General features: G+C 36.6%; 1 protein-coding gene across 8 annotated transcripts in view; it reads right to left on the minus strand.

Moving 5' to 3' along the window:
• Positions 1-16515, minus strand: part of GLT1D1 (glycosyltransferase 1 domain containing 1) — a 62384-nt gene that overhangs the window by 20829 nt on the left and 25040 nt on the right. For 4 of the 8 annotated variants that reach the window (XM_074605964.1, XM_074605965.1, XM_074605966.1 and 1 more), the window contains 4 exons: positions 15839-15875; positions 14610-14666; positions 5420-5515; positions 4285-4334 (listed from right to left, as the gene is read on the minus strand). In XM_074605964.1, the coding sequence (XP_074462065.1) occupies positions 4285-4334; positions 5420-5515; positions 14610-14666; positions 15839-15875 (240 nt within the window). Of the gene's footprint in view, positions 1-4284; positions 4335-5419; positions 5516-14609; positions 14745-15838; positions 15876-16515 lie in introns of all 8 variants that reach the window. The other 4 variants (XM_074605961.1, XM_074605963.1, XM_074605962.1 and 1 more) reach the window with 1 other exon arrangement.

Consider the following 16515-nt stretch of genomic DNA (forward strand, 5'->3'; position numbering starts at 1 on the left):
ACTGAAAACACAACCGTCGTCTGCAATGCACACAATCTGCCTGCAGCAAACGCGCCAGGAATATAACATCCTTGGGAACATACTAAACTTAGCCATTCTACATCATCTTTTCCATACGCTAAATGCTTAAGGAAATTCAATGTCTTCTGGCTTAACATGTAGTTGTACTACTGCAATTTGGGACAAATAACAACTTGTAAACAATACAGTTTTAATTCAGCTGAAACATTTTGGCAACCAGGATCTACATTAACAAAACTTCAGGTCTAAAAGAAAAATATATAACCTTTTAAAGACATTTTGGAACAGCTCATATCACTATTTCTAACAAAAGTTTCATTTTCAGGGACATTTTCTTGAAGAACAAGCACACAAGGGATTAGAAGAGTTATCAGCTTAATAGTAGCAGTAGCTCTTACCTTTTAAAAAATGTCTCAGTGAGCTGGACACTTATTCAGGATGCAGCTGCCAGAATTTCATATTCCTCAGCAGGCTAAAGAATTTTAAATTGTATCTTTGTCTCCTATCTGATCTTCCTAATTATTGTGCTCCAGGATATTCTGGAGCAGGTTATTAGACTTCCTCTAGTTGCTTAGTTTAGTTGTGTCAACAGCTGTTTCGTTTTAGAATTAGCCCAGAAAACATACAGTAGGTAACAGCCATCCATTATAAAGAGACGGGCATCCGTTATAAAGGCATGACCTAACAGGTCCCTCCATCTGCGGAGGCAGTTATTCCAAATTCTCTCAATAGGCATGGGAAGAAGTTGGACAGGGGCAAAACAGCTGTCAATGGAAAGCACCATCATTACAAACCGAGCCATATTCTGTACTGTCTACAAGAACAATTAAGAATTACGCAGAGAGTACAAAGTGGCCTTCAAGAGGTTACCCAACAACTGGACACAAGTTTTGTAGCCTTAACTTTTTTTAAAATAAGCTTCTATTCTTGGAATATAGAGCTGCTGAAAATTAGCTATTGTTTCAAATTTCATTATAAAAATGCACAAAAGGAAAACTGGAAGAGGAGATAAATACTAATAATTTTACATTATACAGGACCCCATCCTGCAACATCACTTAGATTGCACCATTTGAGACAATCACGTATAGCAAATGCAGGGAAAAGGTTACAATCTTATAGAAGCAAAGCAGAAAATACTATGTGGGCCTTTGCTCTTGATATTCTTAATGCATGTAACCTTAATGTGGGGTTTTTTAATATTTACAATAAACATGACTTGTTTCAAAGACAATGGCACTGATTTTCTTATGATTTTGTGGTTTGAGAAGTAACATGAATAAGAAAAGTACAGCTAAATACTAATAGAGCTGAAACTCATTTTCATCCTTTAGCAATATTTTAGTACTATGGGAGAAATATGTTTTTAAATGTTTTAAGAAGGTTCAGTCCTTGATCCCACCTATGTACTGCCACAGGGTTATTTCTAGTAACTTACTGTAAAGATGTTAGGTTATGAAAAAGTGAAGCAAATTTAAAAAGACGACTGAAATATTTAAAATCCTCACTGGAAGCAGCAAGTGCATCTTTTGATTTTAAAGCAGAGCTTCATTATACCTGCTCTAGATTTGCTTTCCACACCAGTTCACTTCCAAATCATTTTGTGTACTAGTGTGGAAAAAAAAATGGAGATAAAAATGTAAAAACAGCTTTTTAAAATAAAATCCTATGTCTCCAAATTTACAAAGAACAAAACTGAATGAGAAAATAGAAAGATAGTTCTTATTTGTCCATTCAGATTCTATTTATTTTCTTATAAAACAGACTGCCTGTAAGTTTTCAGGCTCGCATGAAGAGGAATCAGAGATGAGACTTACAGAGGCACACAAACACATTACCCAGAGGAAACACTGAAGCTTTTAGTACCCTTTCAGCATCAGCGAGAGTCAGCTTCATAGGACACAGCTGCCTCCTCATTCCTTTTCCACTGGTTAGATTAAGGCTTGCCTTTTCAAGACTTCTGCTGCTATGAACATACGTGTAGCACAACTGATTTCTTTCTCAAAAGTCCTGCAATTAGCGTTGCTACTTTAGCGTAAAGTATGTTCCCTTGACATGGGTAACATACTAGAAGCAGAAGCAGCAGGATAGTCTCCCTGCAGCTCCGCATGGTCCCCGTGCAGTGCTGTGGGAATGAGCCTCATTTTGCACAGAATTAGCAGCACTTTGGTGGTTCAGAGACATCTTTCCCCCCTCTACCTCCCCAATTTACAGGGCAGCTGCTACTGTTGAGCATCTGGCCCACAGAAAATACTGTGCTAGCAAATATTTAGGTAAGGTATTGGTTAGACTGAGGTTCAGGAAATATTAATCTTTCTGTCATGGTTCTGAACATAACCATGTGTTTTGTAGTTTTGCACTTTTTCAGCACCGTACTTAACAGAAATCATAAGAACATTTACATGTTTATGGATTGTTCCTTTCCAAAGGCCTCAGTTTCTGCAGGTGAAATCAGACAGATCTCAAAGAGGAAATAATTGGAAACAATGGTGGATACTCAAACATGAAGTTTTAAGAGACCATTAGAAAAGACTGGCAGAAAATCTATGCAACCCTTTACTCCCTTTTAAGCATTCAGAACAGACTCAGACTTGGCTAACGTGGTGCATGCTTCTCTCTTCAGAGTTTAGTCTTGTTATTTCCTCAAAAATCATGCTACTTGATTTAAAAATGGGGTGGGGTTGGGAGGATTCAATAGTTTTTCTTGTTTCATGCTTCATAAACCCACATTTTCAAACCTTACTCCACAACCAGAGGATTATTTCATAATAATGACTGTGATAGTTTTGATTTTCAACTCTTTCAGGAGCTGGTGCTTCATGAAAAGCAAACCATTGCTGAGAAACTCATGACAGCGTTTTGAGATGGCAATCCAACTGCACGTTTTATCTAAAGAGAGTTAGCAATTACAGAAGAGCTGCCATTTAACTGACTGACCCTGTTGTGAAAAGAGAGAATTAGAAGTTGTAACTTCCAAATTTGTTAAACAGGGTTTTTAAGACTTAGGGGGGAAAAAATGAAATCTCCCATTAATGTTGGCCAGCACTTTTACTAAAATACACATATACATTTGGAAGGAATGATACCAACTCAAAGCTTCATCTGAGATGTGTACTATAAGAGCAACTTAGTTTCTGATTCATTTATTTTAGTCAACTCCACCTTCCCTCTCAGATATCCATATCCCAGGCTTTAGTGCACTCAGACTCTAAATGTGAAAGACATCACGGATTTTATTTGTCAGCTCAAGCTCTGTCCTTGCTGTCTCGTGTCAGACAGAAGCCTAGCATCATTTTGCACCTGCTGACAACTGTTAATTGTGTACGAATTGAGACTACCAGAAATGGCATCAAAATCTAAATGGAATGGAACAAAGACACAACCCTCCACCTGAACAGAAGATGTAAGAACAGGGATAATGAGCATCTGATATCACCTTCACAGTATTAAAAATTGTCATTAACAATACCTCCTAAAAAAAAAATCTTCTAGATGGCAACTGTTGCCTTTTAAAATATTTGATGGGCTCATTTATAAATTATTCATGTTGAAATAGGCATTTCTAATATTTTATTTGCATTAGTACTTTCTAATTATCTAAAAAATTTTGTACTGTCCCACAGAAGCCAATCTTAAAATCCAAATATTTTTATGCTTTTTATCTTCCAAAGTTGATTCTTTGTCAAATCAAACAGTAAAGAATTTGCTCTAAGAGACCATAGTAGATGAAAAGCATTACCAAGTCACATGCTTGAGGTAAAGATAAAATTATAGGAATCCAGCCGCAAATATCCTTTATAAAACTAGCCCAAGCCTTCTAAACAAAAAAAATTCAGTATATGTAAAACAAATCTTCAGCTGCTGTAAACTATTTCAGTTCTATTGATAACCGTTTGCATTAATAAAAACCTAACTGAATAGAGCTGGGCTACCCCAGTGCATTCTCCTCTCAAAAAAACCCTCTTAGCTGTTTGCCCTTTTGCAGTGCAAAAGCCGAGCACGTGCTGAGCGAGGCCGTGTCGCTGATAGCAGAACTCTGAACTTTGGAAGTCAGAGCACTGGAATCTCTCCCACTTCCCCAGTTCCGGCCTGCCGTCAACAGCCTTTATAACTGCTAGGTTTGCACCTCGTCTCTGTAACAGCCAGAAGTCCTCTGACTTAGGATCAGTTTGGAAAGAATTAGTGTGATATCTCACATGCGAGTAAACAGAAGTATTTAGGAATAAACATACAAATAAAATAAAAATTAGAACAACAACTTACTGCAGGTCCAATTATACCCAGATGGACACTGGGGTCCTTTCTGTGCCAATCTAAAACGGAAAAGGAACATCATTTTTGTTAATCAAAATTATTAATTTTTTACTTAATTTAATTCTTTCTCTGAAATCAATGTAAAGAGCTGCATGACCGAAGAAGAACTAGGCAAATATTGTATTACTACTTAAAAGACTAAATATGTGCCAGATTTCACGCTCAGTCCTCACATTACTCCTCAGAATTCAAATGATTAGCGTATCTGAGAGTTAGTATTTAGCATTTCTGCTTCACGCAATCTTTTATGATTCAAGGGCTATTTAACTAAGCTCAGATATTAATTTTGAATCGTCTCAAGAGAACAATACTCTACGGAATGCAGTGACTCTGGCCACTAAAACAAAATGAATTTTTTCTCCTATGTAAAGAAATGTGTGGAAGCTACTGCAGCCATTACAATTAATACTTAGTTATTGTGTGCATAAGAGAAATCTGTCACTCTTCCAATACCAGAATGGAACAAAACCAGTTACTTGACTTTAATAAACTACATTTGTTACTAAGTGTCACGAAGTGGCAGAGGCTTAGAAAAGTAAACTGAATAGTGGAGCCTAAATTTGCAGCATGGACTATCTGAACCTTTTACAGACACACATTGAACCTGGCAAAACATTCACCTACGTGACTAGAAGAAACCTTCGGCCGAGTTTACAGTGCTGAGCCATAGCGATGGCTGGTAAAATTTTCTTGTAACTTCAATGATATTAATCAGCACACATGCAAATTGGTGCAATAGCCACAGGACATTAAGATAAAAAAAAGTTATTCTGAAGTAGGTGAACTCTTCTTTTGTCTTCCATTAATATTGTATGTAACAGCACAATAGTTTTCCCAGCAAGTAAAATCATCAAATATTGCTTGGATTTTAATGCTCTCTTATTCCCAGCAGGCTGGAAAAGACGCAGTACAGAAATAAAGTGTTGAACAGATCAATGATTACATGAGCATTTTTTTTTAAATGTAAATATATTATGAAGTTTTCTGCAATGAATAAAACAGCTTATGCCAAACTTAGAAATGTTAAAAGAAATGCATCTGAATCCAGGGAGAAAACAAGAGTATTCAAAGAGCAGGAACCTACCTGAAAATACATCTACTAAATACAGAGGATCTTTGACTCTTCGAAGTCCGCATATCAAAAGAAACATGTGTAAACTGCCTGTATCTGTAGGAATGTCTGTAACAAATAATTTTAAAAAGTCTGAATGCAGATAAAAAAGCTGAACACTCCAAATTGTTTCATGAAGGAACATATACAGTGATAAAAGCAGAAATAGGGTGTATTCTGAAAAATTTCCATTATTGTTCCCTCCTCTGTTTCTTGCTCTTTCATCAGTCCTCAAATCAACTCAGTGGAGAACTTAATCATGCACATCATTTTATAGGGCACCGGAGTTTATTTCCAGAGGCAGTGAATGTGCAGGATTTGGAGAAATGGCTGGTGGTTGGTATTCTTGAACACCAGAACCCAGCTTTGACTCACTCGGCAACTATACAAATCAGTGCGTTTCTTAATTTTTCTACCCACAGAAGAAAAAAATTGCATCCATATAATAACACTTCTTTCAAGGATATTGTGAGGTTTAGTTAATCAATGGCTGTAGGGCTTAAAGCTCTTGATCTGACACTTTTTGCTATAAAAGATCAGGTAAACGTCCCATAGTTATCTATCCCTAATATGCCAGGACTGCTACAGAATAATTAACTAGAAGTTAAATTATTGCAAAGCATTTATTTTAACCTTATTGCTAAGAAACACAACTGAAAAATAATTTGGGAAAAAGTCTCAACATGGAAGTTTTTAACACTGAAAATCTCTCTTGCAAATACACAGCAACAACCCATACAAGAATAATTTTGTAGGCTCTATTAGAAAAAGATCTGATGTACGATATTGCAGTTGCCATTGGCTTTATGACAGCACAATTAATTCAGAATATACTAACGGAGAAGGGTCACTATGTGATGAACTTTGGTAAAAAGTGTTTACGATAAAACAACGTAATTGACAAATTGCTGAATGAACACACATAACAACAACATAACTTAATAAACACTAGAAGGGTTGAAATGTACACGTTTGATTTACTGTACTGAACAAACCAGTTTGTTGTCCTTCGGTTCACCTATTTATTGAGCTCATGGCAAGGACGGATGGCACGTATTATCTAACACTGGGCAGTTCAACACGGAGCATCAAGCTGCTGCTCTTCAGCAGCAGGCTGTTTGTGGGACATGAGTGCACGGGTCCCACACCAGGGTATGTCACATAGCTACCAGGAGGACTATGCTGCATGGTCGGAATGACTGTCTGTGGGAGTTATGACTAACAGAGGAAGGCAGCAGGACAGTTGTGGTGGCACGGTGATCTGCTGCTGCTGGCCACCACAGAGCATCCTCGTCTGAGGCCTCCTCCTCCCTTCCCCTTCCACTCTCCATGGGTTGGAGGAACAACTCAGCTGCTTACAGGGCACCACTGAATTGCTCCAATTTGCAATTTAAGGTCACCCAAACTTAGGTGATTTTAAAGCTTATGGTTCCTCAGAGTGTTGTATAACTTAACTGCAGGGTCTGCTCCAGGCCCTGGAAGAAAGATGCTGGGAATATCTCCCCTCATGTCAAGGAACTGCATTGACATGAGCTCTGCATCCAATCTCTACTTTGTGGGAGGGGGAGAATCAAAAGAGTGGCGATTCATGATATACTCAAGTGCTATTACTTTGAAAATTAAAATCCAGTTCAGGGACTTCTAAATGCTCCCTGTCACAGGGCTCACAGAATCACAGAATCATCCAGGTTGGAAGGGACCCTAATCAACATTAGCTATGCTTGAAATAACTGCTTCTTTTTATCCCTTAACATCTTCTTGTTTCTATCTTATAGCTTTCAGTCTTTTCATTTTATTAGATAAAGGTTTAAAGTGCTCTGACACTGAAAAGCCCTAACAGACCAGTTCTGGGCAGTCCTACTGCCACTCTGCTCCCTGTACGAAAACCTTAATGCCGAAGAGAAACAGCAAACTGGCCCCGCAGACAGTAATTGTACTTTGTAATTTGGATTTTGCCTTTCAGTTCCTGTGGCATTTAAAGGTACTTCTCCCAAGAATCACGTCAATAACAGTCTAATTATTTCACTAGTGAAATTACCTAAAATAATATTTATTAATGAAAATAGCCCACGTTTTTGACCTTTATTTTGAAAAGACATTCACAACCTTGAACTCTCACTGCAGACTATCCCCCTTCATGTAACTTTACAAAGCCCTATTTGTCTATCATGAAAATTTATGCACTTTTATGCTTTTCTGAAATAGCAGATATCAGGTACACTAGACAACAGACTGGATCCTACGTGGCATTTCTAAAAGCTGTCATAGGAGGGGCAATCAAAAAAGATTTGCCTCTGCCATTCAATTTAGTGAAGTGAGGATCAGTTCTAGTTTTATTTTGTTGTATGCTGTAGATCTTAGTCATCACGTAGTTCATTTTTACAGGCAGACTTTCCCCACTCAAGCCACTTAGAAGCATATAAAAACATTCCTGAGAAGATTGCATTACCAGCACATCACTGCCACTGTTTAGTGCTGGGAGTTTACTCATCCTCTGTCTACTTAAGATCAAACTTCAGCAGCACTTGTGTATCTTGTTAGCTTTCTGCTCATTCACTGAAAATGGCTAAATTCACACATCAAGATGATGCCTGCATCAGTGTTTTCCCACCTGTTGCTTTCTCAAGCCTTGCTAGCACCCCTGCAGTGAAACAAAAAAAGGTAGCCATTTGTGCAAGAAAGAAATCATTTTAGTATGCTTTGTCCTCACAAGAACGCTGAAAAGGGGAACATATTAAGAGAATAACTGCAACACCTGCATTTACCAGCTATAGCCATCAGCTGGGTGAAAACTGGTATTTGAAAGACAACATTTTTTCGTTTTCCTTGAGCTTAAATAAGACTTTCAGTATGTGGATTTTTGCTATCATTCTGCCTTTTCCAGATAGGCTACTTAAGCTCTAATAAGATACTACTGCCTTGTGTGATTCCGTTCTGAAATGGAAATACACCAATATGGCAAAATCAACTGATTTGCTCTTTTGATACGTTCACTGCGTCACTATCTTGTCTGAATGACATGCAAACACCCAAATAACAAATAAAAAAAAGCTTGTGTCTGTTTCTCCCCGTTTCTGTTAGTGTTACAAAAGCAAAAACTTGAAGCGGCACACTGTGCTTCATTATCCCTTAGCTCATGCACCCTCTGTTGGCTTTGCAAAGAGAATACAAAATGGAAAGATTTGTACATAATCACTGGCAATAATAAAAAAAAAAGACTGAAAAGACTGCATGGTACATGTTTTCCAGCCATCCTTCAGAATCACCATATGCTAAATGCAAGTCAAGTCTTGCCACTGTAATCAACATCTCCTTCAGTGTCAAAAATAATTGTTTAATGTCAGTAAAAGATGCTCCTTTAAACATGTGTTGTCAGGATTTGTCTAAGGCTGTAGTCTGATTTGTTACATTGGCCTTATCTACAAAAAACAGCTGCACGCTGGCCATAACTAGTCTTGAGCCTGCTTAGCAGGTCACCTGGTTACCAGGATGTGAGAGGTCAAAACAAGAACAGTGATTGACAGGATTATGAAAAACTCATTCCTCTCATCAGCTTGACGGTATGCTGTCCTGATATGGCACACAGGACCACAGGGATGGTAACAAATGAACTGCAGGTGAGCTGAAATGAGACAGACACAGCGGAAGATTAAGACTGACATGGAACTCCCACAGTCATGCAACTCCTTTTCCATGATGGAGCAGAGGTGGTATTACACTGCTCAAAACTGAAACACAGCAATGTAGCACTGGCACTTAAATTTCAGAGTGGAATTGCATGATCAAAAGGGTATCCAACTGCTGTGCCAGTGTATTTGTTGATAGTATTGGAAGCTGGCACAAAATATATTGGCTAATAAATGAAATGTGATTAATACTCAGGATTCATGTTATCCTGCTGGCTGTGATTCTGAGTCATGGCGTGGCCTAGAGAAAGTTTGTCAAATCTAGACTTATCCGTCTAGACTTACCCATTCATCTACAAGCAGGTTTAATAAGTGCTTGACATGAAACAATGGCACTGGGTTTAACTTTTGGTAAACTCTTTTGAGGTCTTCAGTTGCGAGACAGAATGAGAGAATGGAGTATATTAAAAGTGGAAAACTTTTTCATAACGCAACACTGGAAATAAGCAGTTTGTTATTTAAGATTTAATTGGTTCCTAGTTTGTCCCTTATCTGAAACTGTATAACTGTTTGTCTCATCAAAGTATTTTACTATTATGACACACTACGACAGTTTACACTTCAGCCTTTATAAAAATCTGTACTTAGATGCCAGGACAGCAACACATGAGCTCAGCGAGCTAACACAAAATCCTAAATCATTTTGGAAACATCAGTAAGGACATTGTTTTCCTAAGAAAGGCAAGGATAAGTAGAAGTGTTACCTAAACAGATATTGAAATAGCAGATTCACTTGGCTCCATCCCTCTAGGTACTACCAGGAAAAAAATGTAGTAATCATCTATGTATAGTAAAAATAAATAAACTACTGCAAATCTTTAATCTTACTGAAAAGCTGCAGGCCTCTATGTGAATGAGTAATATCAAGCATTGGCTTGCTGAGAGGTAAAGAAGCAGTTTGAGAACATCTTAAGTGAGCCATTTTCTCACCACTTGCTCAAATAAAGAAAATAGAAATATTTTTCTTATTTAAAAGTCTTTACTGTGCTTTTGTAGCATGTTTTCAAAATCTCTAGAGAGGAAAAAAATTTAATAAGGAACAATGTGATTATTCATTCAAAGTTATTATTTTGGACCTGAACCAACAACCTCACAAAACCAAAGTTCTTAAAATGTGTTAATTCCTTTACAAGTTAAAATCCAATTTGTACTAGAGGTTAAATACATTTTATCAAGTATATCAATATTGGACCTATAGATTATAATTTAGGATATAAAGATTTTTCAGTAACATAAAAAAAACAGTCTGCAGTCAAAACATTTCTTATTAATATTAGGTCAAGGATGACCAAAGATTTTAAGATTAATTTTCCAACCCCTGATTTCAAGTTCACGGTTGTGTTCTATGGACCTTTAGAGAAAAATACCAATTCCATATTATTTGGGCTTAGTCATCCATTTTTGTTCAGAAACAAGATCTAAGCTATGACAAGACAGTGAGGGTGAATAACCTTTCTCATTTTTCTTTCTGTTCACTGTGAACCACAGCAGGTCTTCTACTCTTGAAAATTGTTCATCTATCCATCCCCTGTGCATCTGCAAGTATTAACTGATATCCCACAAAAGGAAATCCATAGGTTTATTGCTGAGATTTCAGTCTTTAAGATGGTTATTTTATTTTCTTGAGTTTGAAACATAGACAAATCTGTCCAAATCTGGCATGTATTTTTGATACTCTAAATCTTTCAATTCATAGTTATTCTTTACGTTCATCTCCCTACACACAGCAGAAATACCATACATTAGCTCTTTTAGCCTCTTTGCACCAAGAGGTTTATTTTGTGTCTCTTTCACAAGCCAACTATTAAGAACAAACTGCTCAGATCAGCTAAGGTTTCCAGCTTGTTTGCCACGGTGGTGTCCTACTGCAGTACAGCTTCAACATGCTATCTCACTTCATACCGACTCGGCAGTTTCTTTAATTTAAGTCACTGATGACACAGAACTTAGACAATTATTAGCCCAATTAGGTCTTATTTCAGCAACACTTAACCACCTGCAGATCTCAAACATTTATTAATGCTTATTATTAGTAACTATATCCAAAGTGTTTATACTGCTATTCACATTCAATAGTGAATAATTGCTAGAGTTGCTGATGTGTCTGTGAAGACAACAGAATAAACCTGTTAACTTCCAGGGCTACTAATCCAGAAGAATTAGACTGCAAAATTCTCCAGCAATACTTTTTTTCCCCTGTTTCTCATTATTTCTAACAGACCATACAACAGAAAAGCTCCATGCTTTCAGATCTGTTGGGGAACACATTTTACTGCTGCTATCATATCATTATTTCTATGGTCAGCTATTATCTGCACAAACTTTTACTATTTAATTTTTCTTATCTGGGTCTTTTTTTCCAGCATAGCTTTAGGAAAATATAATGCGTCTATAAAACCCTGTCTGTGTCATGACAGGTTACGTAAACTTTTCAAGCTCTGAAAATAGCTGTGCTATGAAGCAGAAATTATCTGAGAGTAGAAAAATCAAACTACAAAAGTATATCTGATAATGCAAATAAGCATCTGATCCTATGACTCTATGTCACCTTCCAGGAAAACAGTTTTTAGTCTTATCTGTTGGGTAAACAAGCCTTCTCAGTTCATTAGTATAGACTTTGTTAGTTATCTCCATCTTCTAATCACATGATGTCTAAGTGTTTATTAGGGTTTACATCTTACAAGCTTCAGCCACATTCCACTGAAATGAAAAGAAGCCTTTCATCAAGGTATAATGACATCAAGCCTGCCTGTGATCTGAAGTAGCTATGCTCCACCCTTGAGCTAAGCTGTTAGAGAAGAGCAGTCTCAGCTTTCACATCTACTTAGACTGTCAATCAATTTACAGCAAAAGCCTGAACTTTCATTGTCTCTCTCAAGCCTATAGATAGGCATCTAAACTCGCCAACGAGTTTATGCTGTATATAGATTCCTGTATCATAAGGTCAAAGAAAAACCTTTTGATCATCTGGTCTGACCTCCAGCCTGACAAAGGCTGTAATATTTCCACAAATAGTCTGAGTTACTAAATATACTGAAAACATTGTCTTCTTGAAGTCTGTGTTGAAATCTGCACTTGGTTCAGCTTTTTGGTTTGACTACTGTTGCTTACAGTCTCTCATCCACATAAGACAAACTCTGTGAAGCTGACTGTAACCAGAATGCAAATTAACTTTAAAAGCACTGTTTTTTTGTAGATTAAAACAATTTTGTAGAGTAAAACAATAAATGTTTTAGCAGCCAGCCACTGAAAATACTGCAGCTAGGAGCTACCACACTAATACTACACAAGCATCACCTCTGTAGCTCTCAAGTCTGCTGTTTGGATTACAAAAAAAATACTACACTAATTCCATGATTTTTGTACTGAGGTTGTACTGCACCCATAACAACAACAGCAAACCTTTCACAGCACTGCCTCAGTTTGTATTAGCAATTGCTATTTATGTTAGCGACCCAAACTATCAAATGAAATGTACAAAAAGCTGGGATTCCTTAGCTTTTGGTTTAGTACCATTCACACTTAGGTGCTGGAGGGAAGTCTCCCACAGTAAAATGTATTTGATGCACTCCGCCACTCACTTAAATCTACCATTAAATTCTTTTTGAAGCCATTACACTGATTCAAAGAGACTATTTATGTACTGGTGTTATATTTAACGTGAGACAAATGTTAAGGCTTTTCTATGACTGAAAAAAAAACAGTACAAAGAATATTCATAAGAAGTCTCTTGTATGAAAAAACATCTTGAAATATTCTGAAGAGCCTATTTCATTTTAAAGAATAAGTTGACAATGTATGGGCTGATCACCAAGGATGTTTAACACCGATGCCTCAAATGTATTATAATTTGCATTGTAGGGCGTATGCTGTTTCTTTACGCTCAGTCCTGGGAATCCTGAATTTGACAGATGTTCACAGATACTGCTAAAGATACAGGCAAGAGTTATCTGGAGAAATATTTCCCTCAAAAATCATTAAATGCCCTTAGATATGGAATAGAACTTCAGGAAAAAAGTCTTTTTTTAAAAAAAAAAGATCATAAATGCCATGAGGCGAACAAGATGATTGCACAGCTTTATCTGCATAAAATCTAGTGATCTTTTCAAGTGCACTTCATTGTGTGAGGCTACACTATCAAAATTGTATTCTTCTGAGCAAAACTACCTTCTATTTTTGATGGTATTCTACTGATTGCTCCAAGTTTAGTAGAATTTAAAAGACTTTGAAACTGCAAATCCCCAGAAAAAGAATTCAGTGGGAACTACTAATTAGTCTGTGGTAAGCACAAAGGTACGGCCAAAAAACCTGCCTCCATGTGCAATAATAAAAGAAGTGGAAATTACAGGCTGCCACCAGAGATGGACACAGAGACAAGACTGGTGAGATAAATGAGATGAAACAGTCAGAAAAAACAATACCGAATAATCTGATGCCAGTTTTCAAGTTATTATTTAACAGGCACAGATGCTAGAGTCACATTTTAGTTTGCTTTTCATGTACATTATGAATTATTTTGCACTTTTGCATTAGTACACATTAGGCAAAAAACTGTCTCTAATATATTAGATGAAATGCACTTCAGGGGGAGCTCCCCCCTCCTCAATCTGTTGACTGCTCTTTTAATCATAAAATGGTTGGACATAAGATCCAATCAACACTAAGGCTGTGCTAGCAAGTGACAAATCATTTCACTTCAGAAAATCATTAATCTTAGTGGTGCTGTGCTTGTGTGCTGTGATTTACTGAGAAAAAAATAACCTCACAATGCTCAATTTAAAATTGGACACCGGTTTTGAATAATGGCATGCATTTACTGATGTGATAAAGCAATTGACTAGTGAGGACTCATTTGTAACAGAGGGAACAGCTGTACTATCAGAGATCAGACTGATGAATATAATATTGAACTATTTTTACCGCAGTAAAATGCCTACAAATTCTTCTTTTGGGGAAAGGCAGCTGGAGCAATTAAAGCATTGCCAAGATCAGGTGCCTTTAAATTAGGTCATCTGCCTTACGTGCCATTACTTTGGTGAAAACAGAGACAGGCTCTAGATCAAGACCAAATAACAAAACATCAACACATATTTCCCTTCTTCATCTCACCTGCTCCTTCTGCAGAAAACATCCACAGTTTCTACCACACAGCTGTAAAGCACAGCACACGCAGGTGTTGGTGCTTTGGTCTAAGTTACCTTCTAAGGGACGTTGACCCGTATGTCATGACCGTTTTATCTTTTGGTGCAATTCAGCTCTGGACAGACCAGAAATCTGCAGGCAGTCTGGGTAGTTTACTAACCAGACTAAGCTGATCGATATTCTGCCTGAATCTAATATTACAGTTTTTCGTTTTTCATATCATTAAGTCATTTTATTACATAAACAGTTAACCTTACAACAGGTTTTAAGTTTCTTTAATTATTGACATCTACTAAGAATAAATATAGTGAATACAGAAAAAAAGTGAGTTTCACCTGCATTTTGTAGAAATCTGTACCAGTCAAATGTTTCACTGGGTGTAGTCTTAATTCCTGTGTTGAAAAAGAAGAGAAACATAACATGTTTGATTGGTCCCTGGATGGCTGAACGATGGTTCTTGAAGTCCTGCCCTAAGAAAACAGGAGTTCTGTCAAGGACGCTGAATTCCATATGCAGCTGTTCCCATCTCAAGCTTTTCTCATCCCAACAACGCTGGATTGTCTGCACAATCCTTCCGTGGTCATCAGATTGGAATTCAATTGAAAATTTTGCACAATAATACAGTGTATGAACTTCTTTAGCAACACAGGGAGTTAGGCTCACTTGCACCATGCTTAATTTGGCCTTTTAAAATTTATATAAGAGATGATATTATCTGGGGGAGTATATTATTCCAAAACAGATACAGGTCAGCTGAGACCTAAGTCCTTAACATGAGGAAAAGAGAGTAAATCAAATTTATACCAAAATTAAATATTAATTTAAACTGCATATTAATTTATTTGTTTTGCCTTATGTTACAGATTAATTATTTTACTAATGAAACTATTTTATTAATTTATTTAATCTCTCAGTTAACCATTACCTCACAAGGGACTTAAATATAGACTAAATATGGGATAAATAGGCCTCACAATGAGTTATTTCAAAATAACAGTTTTGAAAATAATTTTGTTTTCTTTGCAAGTGAAATATACAAGACAGAATGAGTTTTGGAATCTGTAGACAGTTATTTTTAAATAAATAAAATCAGGAGCTATAGCTGAAGGAATCACATCCAAAATGCTGAGTTGAGTGTTCCCTAGACTACTCAATTCAGTAATATACTTTGGATTAGATACTTGTTGGGTGTCATTATGCTCGGAACTCAAAGCATTTAAAGGAATTTGGAGTTTCAGAGAATAACCATTTGTCATCAAAACTTCCGTATGCTCCGGAGAAAGTTCGGTGTTACCTTATATGTTACCCTATCTTTCAGATTCCTACTGTAAGGCATCTAGGAAAACTTTTTTTTAAAAGCACCAAATGAGTTGAAAATTTAGGCTAAGAGTCTGAAATACTGCCTTAATTAATGTCAATGGCAAAAAGCTCGACTTCAGTGGAGCCAGGACTTCAAACCCCATACCCATTTTCGGGACAAAGAAGGCAGACACATAAACACACAGGTACTAAACAGATGATGCAAATAAACTGAATGCCTTAGTCGATATTTCAAAACTCTCACCTTGAGTTTGTACATATATTTTCTTCCTAGCATCTGGCTTTAAAGAGAAGGAGAAGAAAAGTAACTTTCACAGTTCACCATAAAAGATCAGTTCAATCTTCAAAAAACCCAACTAGTATAATGAAATGCACAACAGCAGGATTTTCTTTTGACTGTTAAAAATCAAAAGAGACTATGAGAAACATACATGTAAGTAACACCAAAAGCCAAGTCAGCAATGTAAATTACATTTCCTATGAACACTTACAGTACCAACAAATCAACTTTGCAATTAAAACAATTACCAAGTTAGTACAAACACATTTTTTAGTTTATATCTGTGTCCTTTCTTATAATCACTAACCTGCTTATTGCGTGGAAAATTAAAATATTTCCCTAGAATAGAAAGATTTTCAACTACAGAACAGCCCTAGTTCTGAAAAAATGTTAGACTTGAAAGTAAAGTTATAGCTGGTTTTGAAACTACAGTCTACATTTATCCATAAGAGAATTTTTAAACACATCAGGCATGAAACAAACCCCATTTACCTCTAACCTTTCCAAAAATTGCTGTCAAATATACATAGACTTGTCTATACAGGAAAACTGGCCAGTAGTAGTTATTGCACAATATTTCCAAATAAAAATTGCATAAGAAATTATTTTAAAATAGCTATAGGAGAAAGAGGTAATTACTA

The sequence above is a fragment of the Larus michahellis genome, chromosome 13 (genome assembly GCF_964199755.1).
Source record: "Larus michahellis chromosome 13, bLarMic1.1, whole genome shotgun sequence".
NCBI lineage: Eukaryota > Metazoa > Chordata > Aves > Charadriiformes > Laridae > Larus > Larus michahellis.